This window comes from Hippoglossus stenolepis, chromosome 14 (genome assembly GCF_022539355.2).
Source record: "Hippoglossus stenolepis isolate QCI-W04-F060 chromosome 14, HSTE1.2, whole genome shotgun sequence".
Classification (NCBI taxonomy): Eukaryota; Metazoa; Chordata; class Actinopteri; order Pleuronectiformes; family Pleuronectidae; genus Hippoglossus; species Hippoglossus stenolepis.
This window is the reverse complement of record NC_061496.1, coordinates 27974554-27994431: the sequence shown is the minus strand read 5'-3', so window position 1 is coordinate 27994431 and position 19878 is coordinate 27974554. Positions and strand designations below refer to the sequence as shown.

Below are 19878 nucleotides of genomic sequence, written 5' to 3'. Positions count from 1 at the left end.
TACAACCTCAAAGGGAAAAGTCAGTGGATGTGGTTATTTTAAGCTTTACTATCATAACTGTTTTTGTCTTTTGTCCAATTGACTTCCTATGTGTATTGTATGGAAGACCTCATGATGACAGCTTCTCTCATAGATTTTGCTGTCTTTAATTTCTCTTTCACTGAGTGAGGCTGGCAGGATAAGAGCTATAGCCCCGGGACTCAACCTAACAATTTATTATTGTCAGAGTTACACAAGGTGTACAATTAGCCAGAAGATGAAACATTTGTGATTACAGGTTTGGAAATAATAAATGTTAGCTGGACAGTGAAGATGACACACACAGGAAATGTGCTACCTCTGAGCTAAAGATATGTCTGTAGTCCTTGTGGCTTCTATGCTCCAAACAAAACAGGCTAAAATATCACACCCAGACTGTAGGAGCACCACCGGGGAGAGAAAAGTGAACGTTCATCTTTCAGATCTCTGTGCCAAAAAATATTCTTTTTCTTTCTTGTCTCTGTGGTGAGGGGAGAAATGCAGGTCTTCTGTCCTGTTGCTGGTTTCTGGAATTGTTGAGAAAAAAAGCTGAAAAGGTTCCAGACACTGAAACAGGACACTCTGCACTATTTTCTTTCTTCTTTGATTTTATAAAGCCTATTTGTATTTGTTCCAGGCAAAAGGTCCGGTTGAAAGAAACTCAGCAGTAGCCCTTTCCTGTCTTTATGTGCTGTAACTATTTGCACAGTGTAGCCTTTCCATGCATCCATTTGCATTTGCAATTAATGCTTTTGTCACCTCCCTTTTGATGTCAGATTTAATTAGTTACTATTATGAATTAGTTTAAGTTGTTAACAAAAGGCACTCACAAAGGGGCAAGTGAAGTCACTGTGCAGTTGGACTTAAAGTGCATACTTCAAAGCACAGCAAGGTGTTGTTTTCAAATTTAAATCAAGGTCACTAATGGATGATTACACAGACAACCAATTAGAGAAAGCAATATCTGCCAGATTGTTCTCATTTTACAGTGATCCTAGTAAAGAGAATCGCCAAATGGAGTCAGACTACATTTTACAGCTGTGCAAACACTTGTGATTATCAGCTAGTCATTCTGTGCTGGCAATGACTGTGTCCATCTGTTTTAGCTCTCCATGCTCTTCACCGAGGAGTGTGATAAGGTGCGGGACCTGATGCACGTTCACTCCTTCAGCTATGATTTCCATCTGCGAGTCGTTCACCAGTACTTGGTTGGCTGCCACATGACACTGCGCCAGGGCTACCAGCTCACCGACTTCCTGGATGACTTCATCTCCCATCACCCAGACATTCCCAAGTTTGGCCGCAACCATGTCGTCCAAGGTGACTTTGGTATTAAGATTAACCAAAGGTTTGGACTGGAAATTAATGTCATACAAATGACTACATCAAAAAAAGTGGTCATTAACTCAGTGAATTAAAAAGAGAACATTAGTTATTGATGTTATAATCTGTTTATATGCACACACAAAAGACTGTAGGATTTTACAGGAAATTGAACACAAATCAAGATTGTGTACATTTCATTGACACGGCCACTGAATTACTGCTTCATGTGAAGTTATGTGCTTTCACACTGGCTTATATCATTACATTAAGTGCATTATCACCAGCAAGTATTTAACAAGAGAAAAATAGACTGTACATCATAGAAGCAAGTGGAGGCTACATGTGGACTATGCCGTCATAGCAGAAACCCTCTGTAGGTGATATTATGTCAGTAAATCACAACAATAGGTGAAAGGCAATAGTTCCGAGTGCTCGTTCTCTCTCACTGTCAGTGAGAGTAATCAAAAATCAAATCAAATTGCTTTCTGGTTAAAATTCTTATCTTCTCCAACTGCTTATCAACAGTTATTATTATTGATGGTCATTATCTTAGGCAAACAGTGTGGAAAGACAACAAGTGTGTGGACATGCATGAACAGGTGAGTTGCACCTGATACAAGAGGCCCGGTGAATGTGTTTCACCAATGACTCTGAATACAGATGTCCAATGTACAAACAGATGGAGGCTGTCATTTCCATCTTTATTTAGAGTCATTAGTTTCATCCCTATAATTTATGAAACAAATGATTGCTCAACACATGAAAAGTCCAATGCCAACTTTAAATACTTGACACTTTCTCCTTGTGGGCAACAGGGAGCATCTCCATCTCTACTGGGATGATAACGGCTCACCAGCTCTACAACTACATCACTGACCATGCCAGCACCTATGGAATGAAGCCACTAAGGATGTCCAAGACTGCAGTCACCAATGACAACAAGAAAGGCACGCCTGACCTGCACGAGTATGCTCTGGTGACACTGTGGAACAGGTACAAGCCACTAAAATAAAGAATAAATCTATTATTCTATAAGAGATGCTTTATTTCAACCCTCTTTTCATTCCCACTTTAGTTCGGGCTCTTACAAAGATCTTGAGGGCCTGCACCACCACGATGATTTTGACGTGTCCCTCGTGGTGTGCCATAATGCAGCTCCATTTGAGGAGCAGTCAGATGGGGAGCGGCATTTGCTGAGGTACAAAAAGTGCAGAATAACAAGTATTAAAATTAATTGGTGAGACCATGGTAAACATTTTGCTACATATTACCCTTTTACACTTGCACAAGCAGTTGATATTAGCTGCCTTACACACGGGGATGTTGCACCTTCATTCCACCTCGCAATTCTGTATAAAAGGTACAAACACTGAATGAGGGCATTGTTTTTCTGCCTGTATGCCAGAAGAGGAGCCAGTCATAGGGCTAAATTGACATATATTTAAAGTGGACAGCATGACATGTAACCGATGCTGTTACTAATGTTGTGGAAAGCCAGCATGGTGTCTTCGTCAGGGCAATATCATGTGATCTCTGAATGAAAGGGGCTTTCGAATAGTCCCTCCTTTTCATGACCTCTGAATCAAAACATGATCCTCATGATTGCTGTTAGCCTTCCCCTGCAGAGAAGATGGCTGCCATAGCTGCTTGTCTATGACTTATTGCTAGAGCAAAATGTGATGATGAAATAAGATTTAACTTATTTTGAAAATAACCCCTCATAATTCTTATTTTTATGTGTAGGTTGCGGTTCTATGTGATCATGACCAGTCAGAGAGAGCTCTTCCCCCACCTCACAGCTGACATGCGCCGTTTCAAAAAGCTACCACAGATCCAACGTGATCCAGGAGATGTGGGCGGTCGGCTCCCCCCAGATCGAGCAGATGCCTATGGGTCACGTAGCCCCGAGCAGGACCATTGGGAGGAAACATCACCCGATGTTCCAGCAACCTCAGCCCCCAGCGATGGGAATGAGTTTTATCCTCTGGTGAGGGGTGGCCCAGAAGCTCAGGGGCTGCTCTACCCCTCCCCTTTGTTCCCTCTACTCAACAATGAGGTTGCATTAGCACGCAGACAGATCCAGGCCAGCGTGGAGCAGGCCATGGGTCACTGCCGCAGGGATAACCTGTGGAGGAGACTGTTCCATGGAGAGCACCTGGCTCTGGACAAACTGAAGCTGACCAAGCTGTCATTCAGTGAACTGGAGGAGCTGCTCGCAGCTGTACAGAGCCGCTCGGTCGGAGAGATTGACCCACAACTGGTAAGTCTCCCCCTTAGGCCTTGTCTTACAATTTACCTGGCCTTGAAAAGTGCTGACTTGTAGGATAGTGAATTAACATACAATAAAAGACAATAATTTAATGGTAAATTTGGTTTATTGCAACCCAGACCATGTTGACATTGTTTGGCCGTCATTTCCCTAATGAAAGCAATTAATGCACAAGGATTATTGCAGAGATTTGGGAAATGGTCGCATCTGTCTAGAAAAATGGAAAGATGGGCCAAGAACTTTCAGCAGTTAAGTGATCAGCTAAATTGGAAATAAACTGGCATGGTTGCCACATTGACTTTCTTTTAGTGAATGAAAAAATATTCTTGTCATGTGGATTTGAAATGTAAATTTTCAAGCTTTTTATAGCATCTTTTAGCTTTTATTAAATCATTCCATGTCAGTAGGCTAAAGTCCAAGTGAACTGTTGTCACAAGTCCAAGATTATGTCTACCTGCTGCAAATAGAAAACAAGAAAATGTTCTGAGTACAGACCTCTGTCAAGGAGATGTAGTGAGTCATTTGTGTTCAATCTACTTTATTGCACTATTGTAAGGTTCAAACTATGGATGCATGGTTTCAGGCTTCATCACCATTAAGTATCAGACTAACTGTTAATTAATGTAATTTACGTTTCTAAATTTCATGCTTATTAATATTTAAGTTTCTGCTGTTAAACGTTATTGTTTGCTTTTTCAGACGTGTATATGTGGTCTTCTGCCTCTGCACCTGTGACAGCCAGTGTCCAGAGGCATTGTGTTTTTTGGGTTGTCCGTCTGTCCTTCCCATTTTGTGAATATGATATCTCAAGTACACCTTAAGGGAATTTCTTCAAATTTGGTACAAACATTCACTTTGACTCAAGGATGAACTGATTTTGGTGGTCAAAGGTCCCTGTGACCGTTTATCAGACAAGTTCAGCAATTACACTTTTTACATTAATCGGCTGTAATATTTTACTCTAACTGAACGTGTACTTAAAAAACAATGAAAGTCTTCAGTGACAGTGTTCATCATTTTGTTCATGATGAATGGCAATGTGTGATGTGTTGCTACAGGACTGTTTTCTGACCATGAGTCCAGCCTGGTACCAGAGTCTGATCAAAGTCCTGCTGAACCGCTTCCCTCAGAGCTGTAGACACTTCGACGACAATGGCATCCAGTACCTGGTGAGAAGATGTTCTTTATCTCTATCATCTTTCTGTATGAGAACTAGTGGCTTCTCCTCAAACAGTAAGGTGTTTTACAAGCCAGCTAACATGTACACTAACAGTGTAGGAGAAGTGTGCGATAGAAAGAAGTAGCAATGTAATCATTGTCAATTACACTGTTGTAACTTTTGACCAAACTAGACTTGATTATTGTTTAAAGTTGGGTATGTTTTATTCACCTTCTTTCAACTTTGTATTGTGTTTTACGTATTGTGTGGCCGGAGGCATTCTTATTTCGGGTTTTCCATCCGTCCATATGTCCGAACGTCTGTCACATTCTTGAACACAATATCTCAAGAATGCCTTCAGGGAATTTCATCAACTTTGTACAAATATTCACTTGGACTCAAGAATAAACTGGTCACGGTGACCTTACAAAGCACATTGTTTGCCTTGTGAAGGTTGTATCTCTGTAACATAGTCAAGGAATCCTTTCAGATTTGGCCCAAACATTCAGTTGGACTCAATGATTAACTTATTTGATTTTGGTAGTCAAAGATCAAGGTCACTGTGGCTTAACAAAGATCAGCAAGAGGGAATGTCTTTAAATTTGGTAGAAACATTCACTGGGACACAAAGATGAACAGATATCATTTTAGTGGTCGAAGGTGATCTTGCATTGTTTTGAACATAATATATCAGGTACTACCCAAAGGGAATTTCATTACTGTTGCACAAACATTCAGTTGGCATAGAATTTAGTGGTCAAGGTCACTGTAACCTCACAAAGCACATTTTTTCCCTTGTGAATATGATATCTCGAGAACGCTTTGAGAGAATCCTTTCACATTTGGCACAAACATTCACTTGTAGTTAGATTTCTATTTTGATAGTCAAAGGTCAAGGTGGCCTCACAAATTACGTTTGTTTTTATTGAACATGATATGTTAAGATCAGCTGAGGAAATGTCTTAAATAAGGACTGTCAGTAGGGAATTTAATTACACCTGTCACAATTCACTTTGACTCATGGACTGATTAGAATTTGGTGGTCAAAGGTCACTGTGAGCTCTCAAACTAAATCAATCAATCAATCAAATTTTATTTGTATAGCCCATATTCACAAATCACAATTTGTCTCATAGGGCTTTAACATGGTGTGAATGTTTTGCCTTGTAAATGTAATATCCCAGGAAATTCTGGAAAATGGGAATTCTTTGGCACACATGTACACATCGACTGACTGATTAACTGAATAGACTTCTGTGGTCAAAGGTCACAGTGGCCTTAAAAAAACGTTTTGAGCGAATTTCTCTTTACCCTCAAGCAGCTCAAAGGATTCAAAGATACGTGATTACATTTCAGTGGTGAAAGGTCACAGTGAACTTAAATCTGGAAAAAACAATTAATAGTATTATGTTCACTGAAACACTGAGATATACAACCACAATGCAGTATTTTCTAGTTTGAATGGAATTTGGTAGGTTTGGCAAGCGTCAGAAAAATGACTCAGGCAAGTGAGTAACTAGATTTACAAGACCAACATGGCATTTTACTTGCCCAGGACAGCTGCCTCTTTACCCTATTAATGCTATAAAATCTTTATCAAATGTTTACCTATATTAATTAAGAAGTGGTAAAGTTGTTTAATGTAATCTTTTTTTAAATGTTACCAGTATTTCTGTTAATTCAGCAATGATTATGTTTACTATTTCAGTGAAGGGGAGGTATTGAGTATATCTATTGAGAAGCAGTCAATGAAAGAGGGGTGAACATTGGTAGGTAGTGCAGGTACTTACTTCACAATCTGGGTTTTTAACATTGGAGGGCCAGGAAAAGTAAAATGTTATGACATGGTATTTCTATTTGTTTTTTTGGGGTTTGTTTATTTGTTTTCTTTCCTCTGTCTCTATGCTCATGCAATGGATGGGGAATGTCTTGCTTTTCCGAATGTGTTCCGTCATCGGCGGTGGCAATGTTTCATAGTTCACTTTCTTCATCCATGCTGGTATTTTTCTCTGTATCACAAACTGTACACTCACGTGACGCCTTCTCTCCGTGGTTGACTTTCCCTCTCTGTGTTGTTACGTCGTGTTGTCATCCGTGGAGGTTGAAACAAGTAACAAGCCAGTTATGAGAGTGTAAGGAGTAGAAGTAAACAGTCGTCAGGAAAATAAATCAGAAATAAGTACAGATACCTGAAAAAATCTACTTAAGTACAGTAACAAAGTATTTGTTCTTTGTTACTTCCCACCTCTGGCAACAGTGTGGCTCACTGATTATTGGTGTTTATGTACTTCCTCACTACATTTTTAACTGCGTAACCATTGGACATAACCTCACATAATTATCTCCTGTTGCTGTTTTGAGAAACATAATATCAGCTTTAACACTTTTAAATTAGATATTTTTTCTGATGTTAACATTAAAACCATTTCTTAATGTCTAACATCATAAGGAAGATTATAAGGATCAATAAATTGACATGTTCAATTATAAAAATTGTCATCTTGTTTCAGGCTGTTCTGAACCAGAAGTTCACAGACTGCTTTGTTCTGGTCTTCTTGGACACCCAAGCAGGAAAAACAGTAGGTCATTACACTTTGATTTATATTATTAATATATTGTTGTTGCAAAAATGTCTTAGCTAAACATTTTCTTCCTCAAACAGAGCCTAAAGGTTGTGTTTCGTGAGCCACTGCCATCACAGCCACAAGCCAGCAGCAGCCCTCCTCCCCAGCTGGTGTCCATGTATCATCACCTGGAGTCTGTCATCAACACAGCTTGCTATAACCTCTGGACAGGACTATTATAGAGTTGATCAGTGCTGGATCTGCTGGAGCCTATGTCTATGTGACCACAGTTAACTCATTAAATTGGGAAGCAACAGTAGTATGAGATTTGAGTAACAATCTGAAACTCCAAGACAGTTAGTTATCAGTTAGCTCACCTAGCCCTAAACAAGTCAGAAAAAACTAAAAGTCTCCTAACTGGTGTGTCAGACTTTATTCTGTAGTGTTTTTGCTTTTAACTATACAATCATGCATGTATGATAACCACATAAAAAATGTCCTCAGAATACAGGTGGAATTAAACCCATATAGAATGGCAGCAGTATACATGTGTCACCATCTAGTGTTAGGTTAATGTTATGTTTATGTAGGCGAGTATGTATAATTTGTTAAGAAGCAAGTACATCACAAGCATTTGGGCAGTTTAATGTTGTACTTTATAAGGATACTGTGTTATTTTTCTCTGTACACATAAACTAAACACACTAAAACTACCTGTACGGAATTTCCCTGAGTGAGGCTAACAGCTAACAGGGTTTCCCACAATGTCCTAAATTATAAAACACCTCTAACATCTGAGGAAATTACGTTTGTCAAACAAAATACTAAGCTTCAACAGGGGGGGTTAGGCTTTACCCAAAAGCTTATTGTGTTTGTTTTGTTAACTCATACAACAAAATATAACGACTTCCATCCATTCATTATTCTACAGCTTTTCCTTTGAGGGTCACGGGGGTGGTGCCAATCCCAGCAGACATTGGGCTAAAGGGGGAGTACACCCTGGACAGGTTGTCAGTGTATTGCAGGGCTAACATAGACAACATTTACTCACATTTACACCTATGGACAATTAAGAGTCTCAAATTAACCTAACCTTTAAACCTGCATGTCTTAGGACTGAGGGAGGAAGCAGTAGTACCCGGAGAAAACCCACTGAGACACAAAAAAACATGCAGATTCCACACAGAAAGACCCCGGCTGAACTAGGATTTTTAGGTGGGAACCGTCTTGCTGTGAGCAACAGGCTAACCGCCACCTTACTGCCCATGACCACGATTTGAGACTTGAATATTCACAATGTACAGATCAGCTGACTGTTAACAGTGTAAACTTCACACTAAAGATGCACACAATCTGATCCATCAGCAAGACCGCATTCACAGTAAAATACTTCTCCAGTACTACTGAAACAAGAGCTCTACATGTAAGAGCTCAAACTGCACACAGCCAACCACAATGACTGATCTGGCCAAAATGTTCCAATTCTACAATTGCTCAATCGCAACCAGGCCGGTTACGATCAGCCTTCATCCAGCAAAGACCACATATAGAATGAAATGGTTAACTCTATAACTCTCTCTATTTTTCAACTACATTGATAAAGAGACAGTATATCAATATTCAGGTCAGCAAGCAACTGATAATGTAATTTCATTGCACAACCTGGGAAAAGTGGAGGTGAACAAAGTCTGGGTTCCTGTTTTCAGTTCCTCTGGTCAACAAAATGCTTTGAGGTTGGTGACCTGCCTGGAGTAGTGTGCATGACACATACTCTGATAAGGAGAAGTTCAGGTTTCCAGCAATTTCGATGACTCGTCCTGACACACAGCACCATTTAGTCATAAGAAACCAATAACAAACACTGACTATAAAACTGCACAAGTTTCATATTCGCAGTTTGATTAATAGGTCAGTTTTCTCTGATCTTGTGCCTTCCGATAACATTTTGCTATCTTTTCATACCACATCAGTGTTTTGTATTTTATAGTGACAGACAGCTGAGATGTCAGCACAGAGTGGGAGGACTTATATGTTTAGATTTCCATCATTGTCAGACTTGCTTCCCACTTACACCCCACGTATCTGCAGCCTTGAAGTGCCTTTTGTTCCTTTTTGAATTCTCCAACCTTTGAAGTGATACTGTTGTCATTCCATCAGCTCTGCATATACAGCGTTTGGAAACATATCCTCCTGTTATGCATGAAATTGCCTGAGTCACTTTTGATAACTGTGACAAAAATGGCCTTCCACAAGCAGGAAAATGGAAAATTTGCATAATAGCATGCCACATGTCGTCATAACAGTGTACCAAAGAATGTTCAGGGTGATGAGTTTGACATGTGGCTGGTAATCATACCTCAGTTTAGAAGAAGGCTTGAAGCCAGCCTCATATAAAAGTGTTGAATCACAGCAAACATAGGGACTTGATATCCACTGAAACACCCGTCATGAATTACATATTCAAGCCATATGCTTTTGCACATTTTCGTTGCGAGGAAACTATAGAGGTTTGAGCTTTAAGCTTATAAATTAAGAGATTTTGAACAGAGCAGCACTCTCAGTATTCTGTTTAAATATTTAACACTGGATATTATGATGCAAATGTGAATTGTAATACGTAGCATTGTGACGCTGTTATATAAACACTGGACAAACGTGATTGGTCAAACTAGGGAGGGAAACCATAAGACTTTAAAAAATCTTGTCCCTCGCTTACAGATTCAACATATTCACATGCAGAATCTGTTTATAGAGATTACGCCCTCTCCAACTGTATAATGTATATTATGTATGTACAGAACACTTCATACAGTATGTGAAATGCTTGATAAACCAGTAGGATAAATAAGTGTGATGAATCATTTTTCCATCTGTCACCTGTAGCTGATTAATATGTCGACTGTATATCCATTTTATGTAAAAGTCTAATTGCTAGGCAGGGTCAGGAGACCAACAGTAATGAGCATGTGAACTGGACGACACAAGACTGAAGCAAAGACTGCATGTCTCAACTCAAGTTAGGGCTGCAAGATTTATTGAAAAATTATAACAATTCATGCCTCTATTTCATTTTTATACAACAATGATTATGCCAGTTACTAAGAACATTGCATCAAAGCAGACTGATGTTCAGTACATATACATAATAATTAACTATAACATATTAGCAAATTTCAAACTTTAGATTTGAGACTTGAGTTGCAAAAATCTTTAGCTTTGTGGTTGAGTCACCTGGTCGTCACTTGCTGTGTCCAGTAATCTTTGATCCAACCCAGACCTTCCTTTGTGGAGCCTTAAGTGAAGAGTGATGATGATTATGCTTGTTTTTTTCCTCAACCTGTTCTCTTTATCACAATTATTTTTTTTTATAGTATTAATTAATTAGAAAGCTCACTGACCTAGTGGCTTGTATTCACAGCCAATGTATCCCAGGTAGCCATAGTTTTCCAGTGTGTTGAACAGGTAGTTGTAGTTGAGCTCTCCTGCACTGTCAGGCTCGTTCCTGCCGGGAACCTGAGCAATCTGTATATGACCTGTGAAACACAACCACACCTCTTTGACTGCTGCATCATGCATTTTTCATCTGTATTACCTCCAGAGGCATGTAGATTTTTCCTTTTTTTTTTTTATCTTACCAATTATAGGGAAATACTTTTTGATGTTCTGTGTCAGGTTACCATCCATTATTTGCCAGTGAAAGATATCCTGAAACAGTTCAGTTAAGTCAACATTTGTTAAGTCAAGCCATTCCTTGTGTTTTGTTATTTTTATTCAACTTATATCACATTTTCAGAGCACCCACCATTTGCAGCTTGATGTTTGGCTTTCCAACTTTACCCAGTATAACAGCCGCTACAGACACAAACATGAGAATCAGCTGAGACATGACTGGCAGTCAGCCAGACATGTACCGCTGACAGATTAGACGGACAAAGTAAGATACTGGTGTACTCAAACTGTACAGCATAAACTGAGCACACTAATATAATCTGAGTAATTTCTATTTACAACAGTATTTGCCATGTACGTCCATCAAAGGACTAACACAAACTTTAATTGTTGCTAAAATTACTTCAATGTTATAATGCCCAACTACTGCCTCACATTCAGTCTAAGATTAACAGTAAATTAATTAAAAAATATACTTTTCTTAGCAAACTAACAATTTTATTGATTGCTTGGACCCACAACTTCATATAAAATATGGCATGTAATTTAGCTTTTTAGAGTTTCTGTAAAAGAACATACCTGTAAAACTAATTTGAAACGTCCACTAAAATGTTCTATCTAATAAAGCTTCCAGGGGCAAAGAACAAACCAAATACGGAAACTAAGCCTGTTTAACAGGTCTGCCTTGGACCGGCTCTTGGGGGACACGTGGAACATCTCTTTCCTCTTCATCCCATATCTCACTAATACATATTACTGACTTGGCTTCTTACTTGGAGTCCTGTTGCTTTACTGTTGCAGATACAGGATCACAGCTGCTGCCATATTGTGGATCGCCATGGCATCTAATGGTGGATTATGATTATATCTAGATTGCTTAGATGCACAATATGTCTGCACACTTATACTAATATCACTGGCAATACTGCTATGATTACAATTGGCATTGCTCATTCTTTCATCTCTGTCTGACATTTTCTGTTGGATAAATACTTTAAATATTGATACACCTCTCCATCAATGGTAGACACTGTGGTAGTTTTTCCTCACCCTGGTCGAGGGTTATGGGTATTGTTGGGGTTTATTCCAAAACAGGTCCCAATACAGGTGCAATCAATATTTTGAAAATGATGACAGTGCCTAAACGGTGCCTGAGCTTTTTCTTAAAAAAGACACAAAATGACAGCTTTTTTATAGCGAAAGCAAATTGGAATTTCAAATCTTACATACTGTTAACTGTTTAAAGTATACTTAACTTAAAAAATACAAACATAAATAAGTGCAAAACTCTTGACAAATTTATATAATAAAATTGCCCTATTAAGAAAACCTAAACCAACTACGATAATTTAACACTAAATAATCGTTTCAGTGCTTTCTACAGCAAAATGACTCCAGCTCCAGACTTCATCAACTGTCTCCCCACTACTGGGACAAGAGATGTACGTAAACAGTCAAACACGGAGCATCCCCTTGTTTCCAAATGTATCCTGTGCGTTGCCAGGTGCTTTATTAAGTTTGTCGTGTTCTTCCCTCCCTCCTTCTTCCTAACCCACTTCCAACTCTAAGCTCCCTGCTCTTGCTCAGACATTTGCTGCACGTCCCGTTGTTTGAACCCTTTCACATGAAACACAGCTGTACTTTCGACCGGTAAGCTTTTATGAATGTTGTAGTGTCGCCTCAAGTTTGAGGTCGCTATTCACAAACTGTAAACTAACTTTTCGTGCTGCCAGAGTCATATAGAGAGTGGGTTTCTACCAGGGTTAAGTGTAATGTTAACTTAGCATACTGTATACGTTCATGTTTATGTTGTGAACAAGGGCCATAGAGGAATCTACTCAAATCCAGCTTTACTAAACCAAAGATATTTTTGTCTTAACACAAAAACATTTTATTTTCTAACAGCATCAGAGATGTTATATTAGGCAAATAAAGACATTTGCCTGTTAACAACAGCATTAACAATCAATCTGTTCCTGAGTATAAGAAAGAGTTGTGCATACTGGTTAGTGATTGTGTTGTCTCAGTTTCTTACCTTGATGAGGACAATCCAGAAAATACCTGGGATCTGTAATCCTTGTGTTGATTGGTTCAATCAATCCAGTGATTCCTTCCTGCGAGGAACAGAGTCATATGAATCAGATTAACATTAAGAACATCGTTAAAATAATAACCAGGCTGTTTTTAGTTTGTGCCCTGCCTTATTCTTTTACTGTGTGTCACTTTGAGCAACCACAAGATATGTCCTGGGAAGTTGCCTCTGTAAACTCTGCAACGCTGCCAATTGAGATATATATATATGTATATATATGTATATGTATATGTATATACATATATATATATGTATATGTATATATATATGTTTTTTATCATATTGGTTTTGTCTTGTGTCTGGATTTTTTGACACAGCAAGAAATTCATAATCTTGATTTCCTTTTTTCAACATTTGCTTGGTTATTTGAATAGATATAAAGAGCTTGGCATTTGGCCAAACCACCAGGTTCTTCTCCGAGCTTGTCTGATCTTGGTAGTTAGGCTGGGTTGAGCATTGTTAGGGCACTCAAGAAATAATGCGTACACTTAATATCACACATTGGATCTCAATGAACAAAATATTCAAGTTGGAAATCTCAATTGATATACGATGACTGAACAAATTAAGTAAGAAAAAAACAATCATTAACCCATTGAGAAAATCAAAGTGAATTTTTTTTATCACAGGTTGATCAAATTACTCATTAGGTGGTTCAGTAGTGTGTATGGCTGCCATGGATCGGGGCATCAGCGAGCTTTTAAACAGTCTGTGGCGCTAATTGGTGATGACGGATGCACCGGTACATAATATCATTCTCAATTAGATTCAGGTCTGGGGAACTTGAGGGCCGGTCACTGGCATCAATGCCTTCCATCATCCAGGAACTGGGTTGGACAATATGAGCACTGAGTGCAAAGGCTCATGGAACTATTAAGTGTCCTTCTTAAATACAGATTTCTTATAACTTTATCTTCGTTATATTGCGTAAATGTTCTGAATTTAGTTGTGTAGTTTTTATGTTTTTTTTATGTTCAGGAAATATTTATAAATTGTAAAGTTTTATATTTTAAGTTCTGGTATGTGTTTGAAAGGGTACAGTCACTGTTCAAATGAAAAGTGCCTACGTTAAATGCTGCATAAATCATCCTACATGCAATTATACCAAGCATGGGGTGCAGGTTGGGAGCTGACATCAAGATCGTTGTCTCAGTCCAGTTATTTCAACATGAGTTTGCTGTAACATGTTATGCTGATATGCTCTACAATAATGTAAGGCCTCAACCTTGTATACCTATGTAATGTGCTACAGAATAAAATACTGTTGTGATATGGCCCTATACAAATAATATTAAATTGAATGTTGGACAGAAAAAGTCACCTACTTTTGACAGGATATCAGCAGCATAGGTAAGGTTCTGTACAAAGATGGCCTCCATCTCCTTGACAACCGCTTTCCTGTGTGAACCTACAGGAATCCTTCCTGCCATCAGGTGGATCCTGATAATAGAACATGGATGATGCACTGCTTCTACTTCAACAGTTCATATTAAAACCTGTCAGACAGGTAAATTGGGCTTCAAGTGAAGTTAAATCACATTAAATACACAAGACAATAAATGAAAATACCTTACTTAATAACTAACTGACCCTGATATTGGTCAGGATAGGAGTCCTTTGAGCAATTTTCAGACATGACCTGTGGGTCAAATCAGTAGAATTGGCGTTTGGAGTTTCCTGAAATTTGTCTTTGACACCTGCACAACAAAGCAGGAGGTTCTCTGCACAGACGCGTTCAAAACAACCGGTGGAGTAGCAGGGTGCAGCAGACAGATGCAGGAAGTGACGTAATAACTCAACTGCAGAGATTACGTGATTTTCTTGACAATACAGAGACTCTTACTCTTGGCTCTTATCACCACAAAATCTCTTGACATCTTCGTCAGTGTCTTCTATGTGTGTGTCACCACATTTTCACCGGGACATGTTTGTTTTCATTTAGTATTTTTTTGGGGTCTTTCACATGTTAGAAGAGTAAAAAGTGAATCCAGCGGGGGATGGATTCCCTGTCTGCAGAAAATGAGGAATGTCTGACTCGGACATTTGCATTCACGCATGCACCTCCTCCCGAGAAAATACGGAGGAACTGCGGAGATCAATGCATGTCTGAAGTACGTTTACCCATAATAAACCTACACTGGTTCACTATTGCTACTATGGACGGTTTTCTGGTCCAAAACTATATATATATATATATATATATATAAATACATAAATAAGAGGATAAATATATAAATACATAAATAGATACATAATTAAATGGCGAAATGTGTATTTAGACATTTATTTAGACATTTATACATATATTATTTTTATTAATACATTTATTTATATATTTCGAATTTTATTTATACATTTATTTATATATTTCGAATTTGATCTATTTATTTATACTTTCATTTATACTTTTATTTATCCTTTGCGTAACCTGCTGGACAGAACAATATAAAACTGTCAACTTCAGTCATCAAAAGTCAGGGGGCGGGTTAAAGCTTCTGATTGGTGGTTGAACATGAATCTACTGCTTCTGCCTAATTAAAGATGGTAGCGGGCATCTGGTTGCTAACCGGCAATCAAATTGAATAAGAATAAGCAGCCACACAAAAACGCACTGCTCTGTGTGTGTCTCTCTCTCTCTCTCTCTCTCAGCTGACGTCTCTGACTTGCTCCAGTTCAAAAGTTGATTTGTTTGTTGTCACAATATCAACACTGATCATCACATAAAGATCAATACTTTTATTAATGAGTTAAATCTTTATTCAGAGCAGTGCATTCATCAGCCGCTTGCTCGCATCCTCTTTTCCTCTCTTTTTAAAAATAAATGTATAAATACACATTTAGGCATTTATTTAGGCATTTAATTATATAATTATGTTTTTATTTATGTGTTTATCCTTTTATTTATGTATTTATATAATTATTTATGTATTTATTTATTTATAGTTTTGGCCCAGATTCTACAGGTTTGAGGGGTGTGGTTTTCTTGTCATGGACAAGAAAACCACACCCCTCAAATCTAACAGCAGGGTTTTCCATTCCATTAAGGACTTCAACAAAGTGCACAAACATATTTGTGCAGCACCTAAAGTCAATGAAAAGAAAGAAAATATGCTGAGAGGATTATTAATCAAAGACTGATCAAACACTGAGACTGATTCATTAATTAATCAAATTATATAAATTTGTTCTAAGAGTAACTGGTGCCCTTTTTTTATAACAAGTGCAAATTCATCATATTGCTACATTACTTCTGAGGCTTTATATTTTTCTTCTTTCACAGAACTGGTGTTTTTTCTGTTTCACCAATTTAATCATATTTTATATCTTCAGATTGTTTTTTTTCTTTATTTATACGGTATGTATTTCATTATGTTGCATTGGGATTCTTTTAAATTCTTTTTAGGAATTATATTTGTAAACCTCATTGAATAGCCTTGCTGTTGACCTGACACTTGCATATATTCTCCTTTCATATTCACAAAGAATTCTGTTATGCTCCATCCATCTTCACTCAGCTGATTCCTCACCTTTTGCAGTCCAAAGCTTTTGCGTACTCTATAGCAATAACCAGACCCTGCCTGAACTCTGCCTCTCTTCCAGGAACTGCTCCAAGACCAAGATCACCTGCCTTCACATCTCCTGGAAAACACACACACGCACATTCCATCATTACCACCAGTAGTGTTGTCCACTAAGTTATTGTTTATTATTACCACATATATCAACCCAGGGCTCCAGACTAACTATTTAACATTGGTTGCACTGGTGTGCCTAACTTGCACATAATTTAGGTGCACCTAAAATGAATTACAACTATTAAATATCCTCAATAAATAAAACAAATAAAATAAACCACACTCAACCAAAACAAGATGATTTACATGAACTTTTAAGTTTGTATTGTGATGCAGCGTTTCATGTGTGTGTCTGATTGTCTCTCTTCCCCGCTCTTTACACTTTCGTCACTTTAACTCGGATATCCTGGCGCTGCTCGTCACGTTACGTCTCGTGTCGTGTGTGGCAGAGTGCGCAGTCTGCGCAAACTTTTTTTTTGCTTTTTGCAATATGTTTCAATGTACCTCTCATTGACTCTGGGGCGGATCAAACAAACACAAATTCAACTTCAGAACAGTTCAGATCCTAATAACTTGTGATTAGTTTATTGTGAAAGTGTAACGTGAGCGCACACATACAGGAGACATTGAACCGGTACAAACCAACCGCTGCTAATAATTTTGCAGCAGTGGATCAAACAGTCGTTCGGGAGGCATACGGCCCAGAGGCCGGACGTTCTCCGCCCCTGAATGAACCTGTGGGCAGTTTACCGGGCGGAGTGTTGATAAGGACCACCTCCACGCCTGCAGCCGCTTTGGCCCTCTGTAGCTCCTTCAAGTCGGAGTCGTAGAGCCAGCCTGCCTCCACAGCCTGGAAGCCAGCCGAGGCAGCGGCGTGTATTCTATGACTGAAGTCTGGCATCTCCGTGAACAGCCAGGAAATATTAGCACAGAACTTCAGCGGAGCCATATTTGCTTAACCACAGAGAACAAGGACTGACGCTCTACCTCCGTCTGAGAACAGGAGTGTCAGTCTCGCCAAGGAGGAAACAGAACGGTCAACTTTCAAAACAAAACAGCACACATTTGCAAGAAAAATAAAATAAAGAGGAATGGTTTTATTTTGAAAGAGTTAACGGATGTAGTATGTATGTTACAACGTCGACTTTGACCACATACGAGCATATATTGTGTGGGGGGAGGGTGTAGAGACGTGCACTTGTCATTTGCCTTGCAGCATGCTTCCTGTATTACCCCCTTTCCACCTAAGTGAACCGAGAGTTCATACTTATGAATTATGCAATATATAAATATGTACCTTTGATTTCCCTTTTGTTTAGCACAGAGCTTTGTGTCTTTTGATAAAATCTGTGTTGAAAAATGTGTTAACATACAAATGTGAAAACCCAATAAAACAGTGTGAACACATTGTTAAAAGACCACTTCTGCTGTGATGATAAAGCTCAAGTGGATTCAGTTTCATCAATTTTGATTTAGCAATTTAGAAGTATAGAAGTATTCATACAGATTACTTGATAGAATGTTTATATATTTCATCCTGATTTGCTGCAGGTAAAGTTTCCATTGTGGTTGCAGCTAAAACTTTTTTTATAAACAAGTAAGTACTTTATACATCAGCATGATACACAGACAGTCTAAGTGCCTCAGTGCTTAAGAGAGAATATCTGAATTCATTATCAGTGAGTAACGAGTCAATTTCAGAAACTGAGTGCACGTGTAGACTATAATTCAATTATCCTCAGTGTTTTAACATAATTAACGTTCAGTTACATGTCAATCATATTACAAATAAATTAATGTGACATTAAAATCACTTCTCTTATGAATGTACTCTGACAATGTTTTTTAATAAACCTCCTTACGTTGTTCGCTGCAACAGTTTCACATTTGCCCGTTAAACTGTCAACCACACCCATTTTATAGAAGTGGAAGTGCACTCTCACATACTCAGAGTCAGTTAACACAGACTTAACAGAACAAAATCTGAACCAGCTTTGTAGTACTGTTCCACACCAAGTCACTGAACCAGGGTTTGTCAACCCAGACTTTCTTTGTTAATCCCAAGTTAAATCAGAGTAGGTTGAACCAGCATCGTAGTACAGGCCCCTGGTTATAAGTGGTCTTGTTAGTCCCGATAATCAAGGCGGTTGTTACTTCTAGACAAGCAACAAGTTGGTGCCACTCTGGAACCCTTTTTCTGGCAGAAGGACTGGTTCTAGATTAGGCACTGGCTCCAAACTGGCCCTGGCTGAGAGAGAGTGAGCCTCCCCTGCACCCTCCCTTAAATACCAGGGCAGAGACACAATGATCAGATCCGCAACACCTGTGAGCAGAGCAGAGCAAAGAGTAAAGGGGAGGGAAGAACAGGAAGGTTGGAGCCAGGGAGCACGTAACAGTGATGGCCAAATGTTAAACATATAATTATTTATTTATTTATATATTTTTTTGGTTTGTTTTCCTGATTTCTAAAAATATATACCTTGAGTAACACATTTCTGTCTCCTGAGTTATCATTAAGTGATGCTGCTTACAATTACTGTGTTCCTTTCCATAACACATGACACTTTCCCATGTTATTAAGCATTGTATAAAGAAAATACCGTCCAACATGTTTGTAAAATTAAAAGTTGTTTGTAATTCTCACAGCCACTTTTAGATAAATTAACAAAATGCTAATAATGTGTCAATACCTTAAGTATACACTCAATGATTTTAATATCTGCTTGTTTTTAATGCAGTGGGACAAAATCTGTATGGCATTTTCTCAACCCTGTTCTATTTGCCACTCGCCCACCCGGCTCCCATTGAGACAGCTCCCCCGCCACACTTAAATTCAGGTTAGACTTGCCATAGAGAGTTTGGTTCTGTCATTCTGTGAATTTGTTTTCAAGACGTTTGATGTAAAAAAAAAATAGGTTCACAATTCCACTTATTTGGCATTTGACAGGTTCTGTTACACCGCAGCATCCTTGACAGGCTACATTCTCGGCTACTACACATTTTAGACCACAGGCCATTAGATTTGGACTGCATGGACTTTGCGTGTACTCAAGACCTGGCTTTTTGTAGTGCTATTGCAAGTTGTATTAACAATTATTCATGCATAATAGACACACTATCTGAACTGTGTAGTTTGATCAGGGTTGAAAGGGAGTGTGTTGTAGTGGAAAAATTACTTAGTGTGGTGGAAAACTATTTTGTAGTTG

General features: G+C 38.5%; 2 protein-coding genes across 7 annotated transcripts in view; one reads left to right on the top strand and one right to left on the bottom strand.

The window, feature by feature from the left end:
• szt2 (SZT2 subunit of KICSTOR complex) overlaps nt 1-12970 on the top strand; it is a 151632-nt gene extending 138662 nt beyond the window's left edge. For all 6 annotated transcript variants that reach the window (XM_047342858.1, XM_047342855.1, XM_047342856.1 and 3 more), the window contains 7 exons: nt 1125-1338; nt 2160-2337; nt 2420-2542; nt 3088-3604; nt 4672-4782; nt 7283-7351; nt 7435-12970. In XM_047342858.1, the coding sequence (XP_047198814.1) occupies nt 1125-1338; nt 2160-2337; nt 2420-2542; nt 3088-3604; nt 4672-4782; nt 7283-7351; nt 7435-7578 (1356 nt within the window). In that variant the 3' untranslated portion in view covers nt 7579-12970. The remainder of the gene's footprint in view (nt 1-1124; nt 1339-2159; nt 2338-2419; nt 2543-3087; nt 3605-4671; nt 4783-7282; nt 7352-7434) is intronic.
• On the bottom strand, nt 10349-17696 carry hyi (hydroxypyruvate isomerase). The gene is made up of 8 exons (XM_047342859.1): nt 17423-17696; nt 16625-16736; nt 14423-14537; nt 13041-13119; nt 11139-11188; nt 10972-11041; nt 10735-10869; nt 10349-10628 (listed from the first exon to the last, which is right to left on the bottom strand). Exons 1-8 carry the CDS (start codon nt 17619-17621, stop codon nt 10564-10566), a joined length of 825 nt encoding a protein of 274 aa, XP_047198815.1. The 5' UTR covers nt 17622-17696; the 3' UTR covers nt 10349-10563.
• Nucleotides 17697-19878: the final 2182 nt, after the last annotated feature.

Excerpts from the sequence above, each read along its gene's own strand:
- hyi (XM_047342859.1), bottom strand. The coding sequence starts at position 17,621 with ATGGCTCCGCTGAAGTTCTGTGCTAATATTTCCTGGCTGTTCACGGAG. Across the intron at positions 13,120-14,422 it reads CTGCTGATATCCTGTCAAAA|GAAGGAATCACTGGATTGAT; the intron begins GTAGGTGACTTT and ends TGTTCCTCGCAG. Across the intron at positions 10,629-10,734 it reads CTGTGAATACAAGCCACTAG|GCTCCACAAAGGAAGGTCTG; the intron begins GTCAGTGAGCTT and ends TCTTCACTTAAG.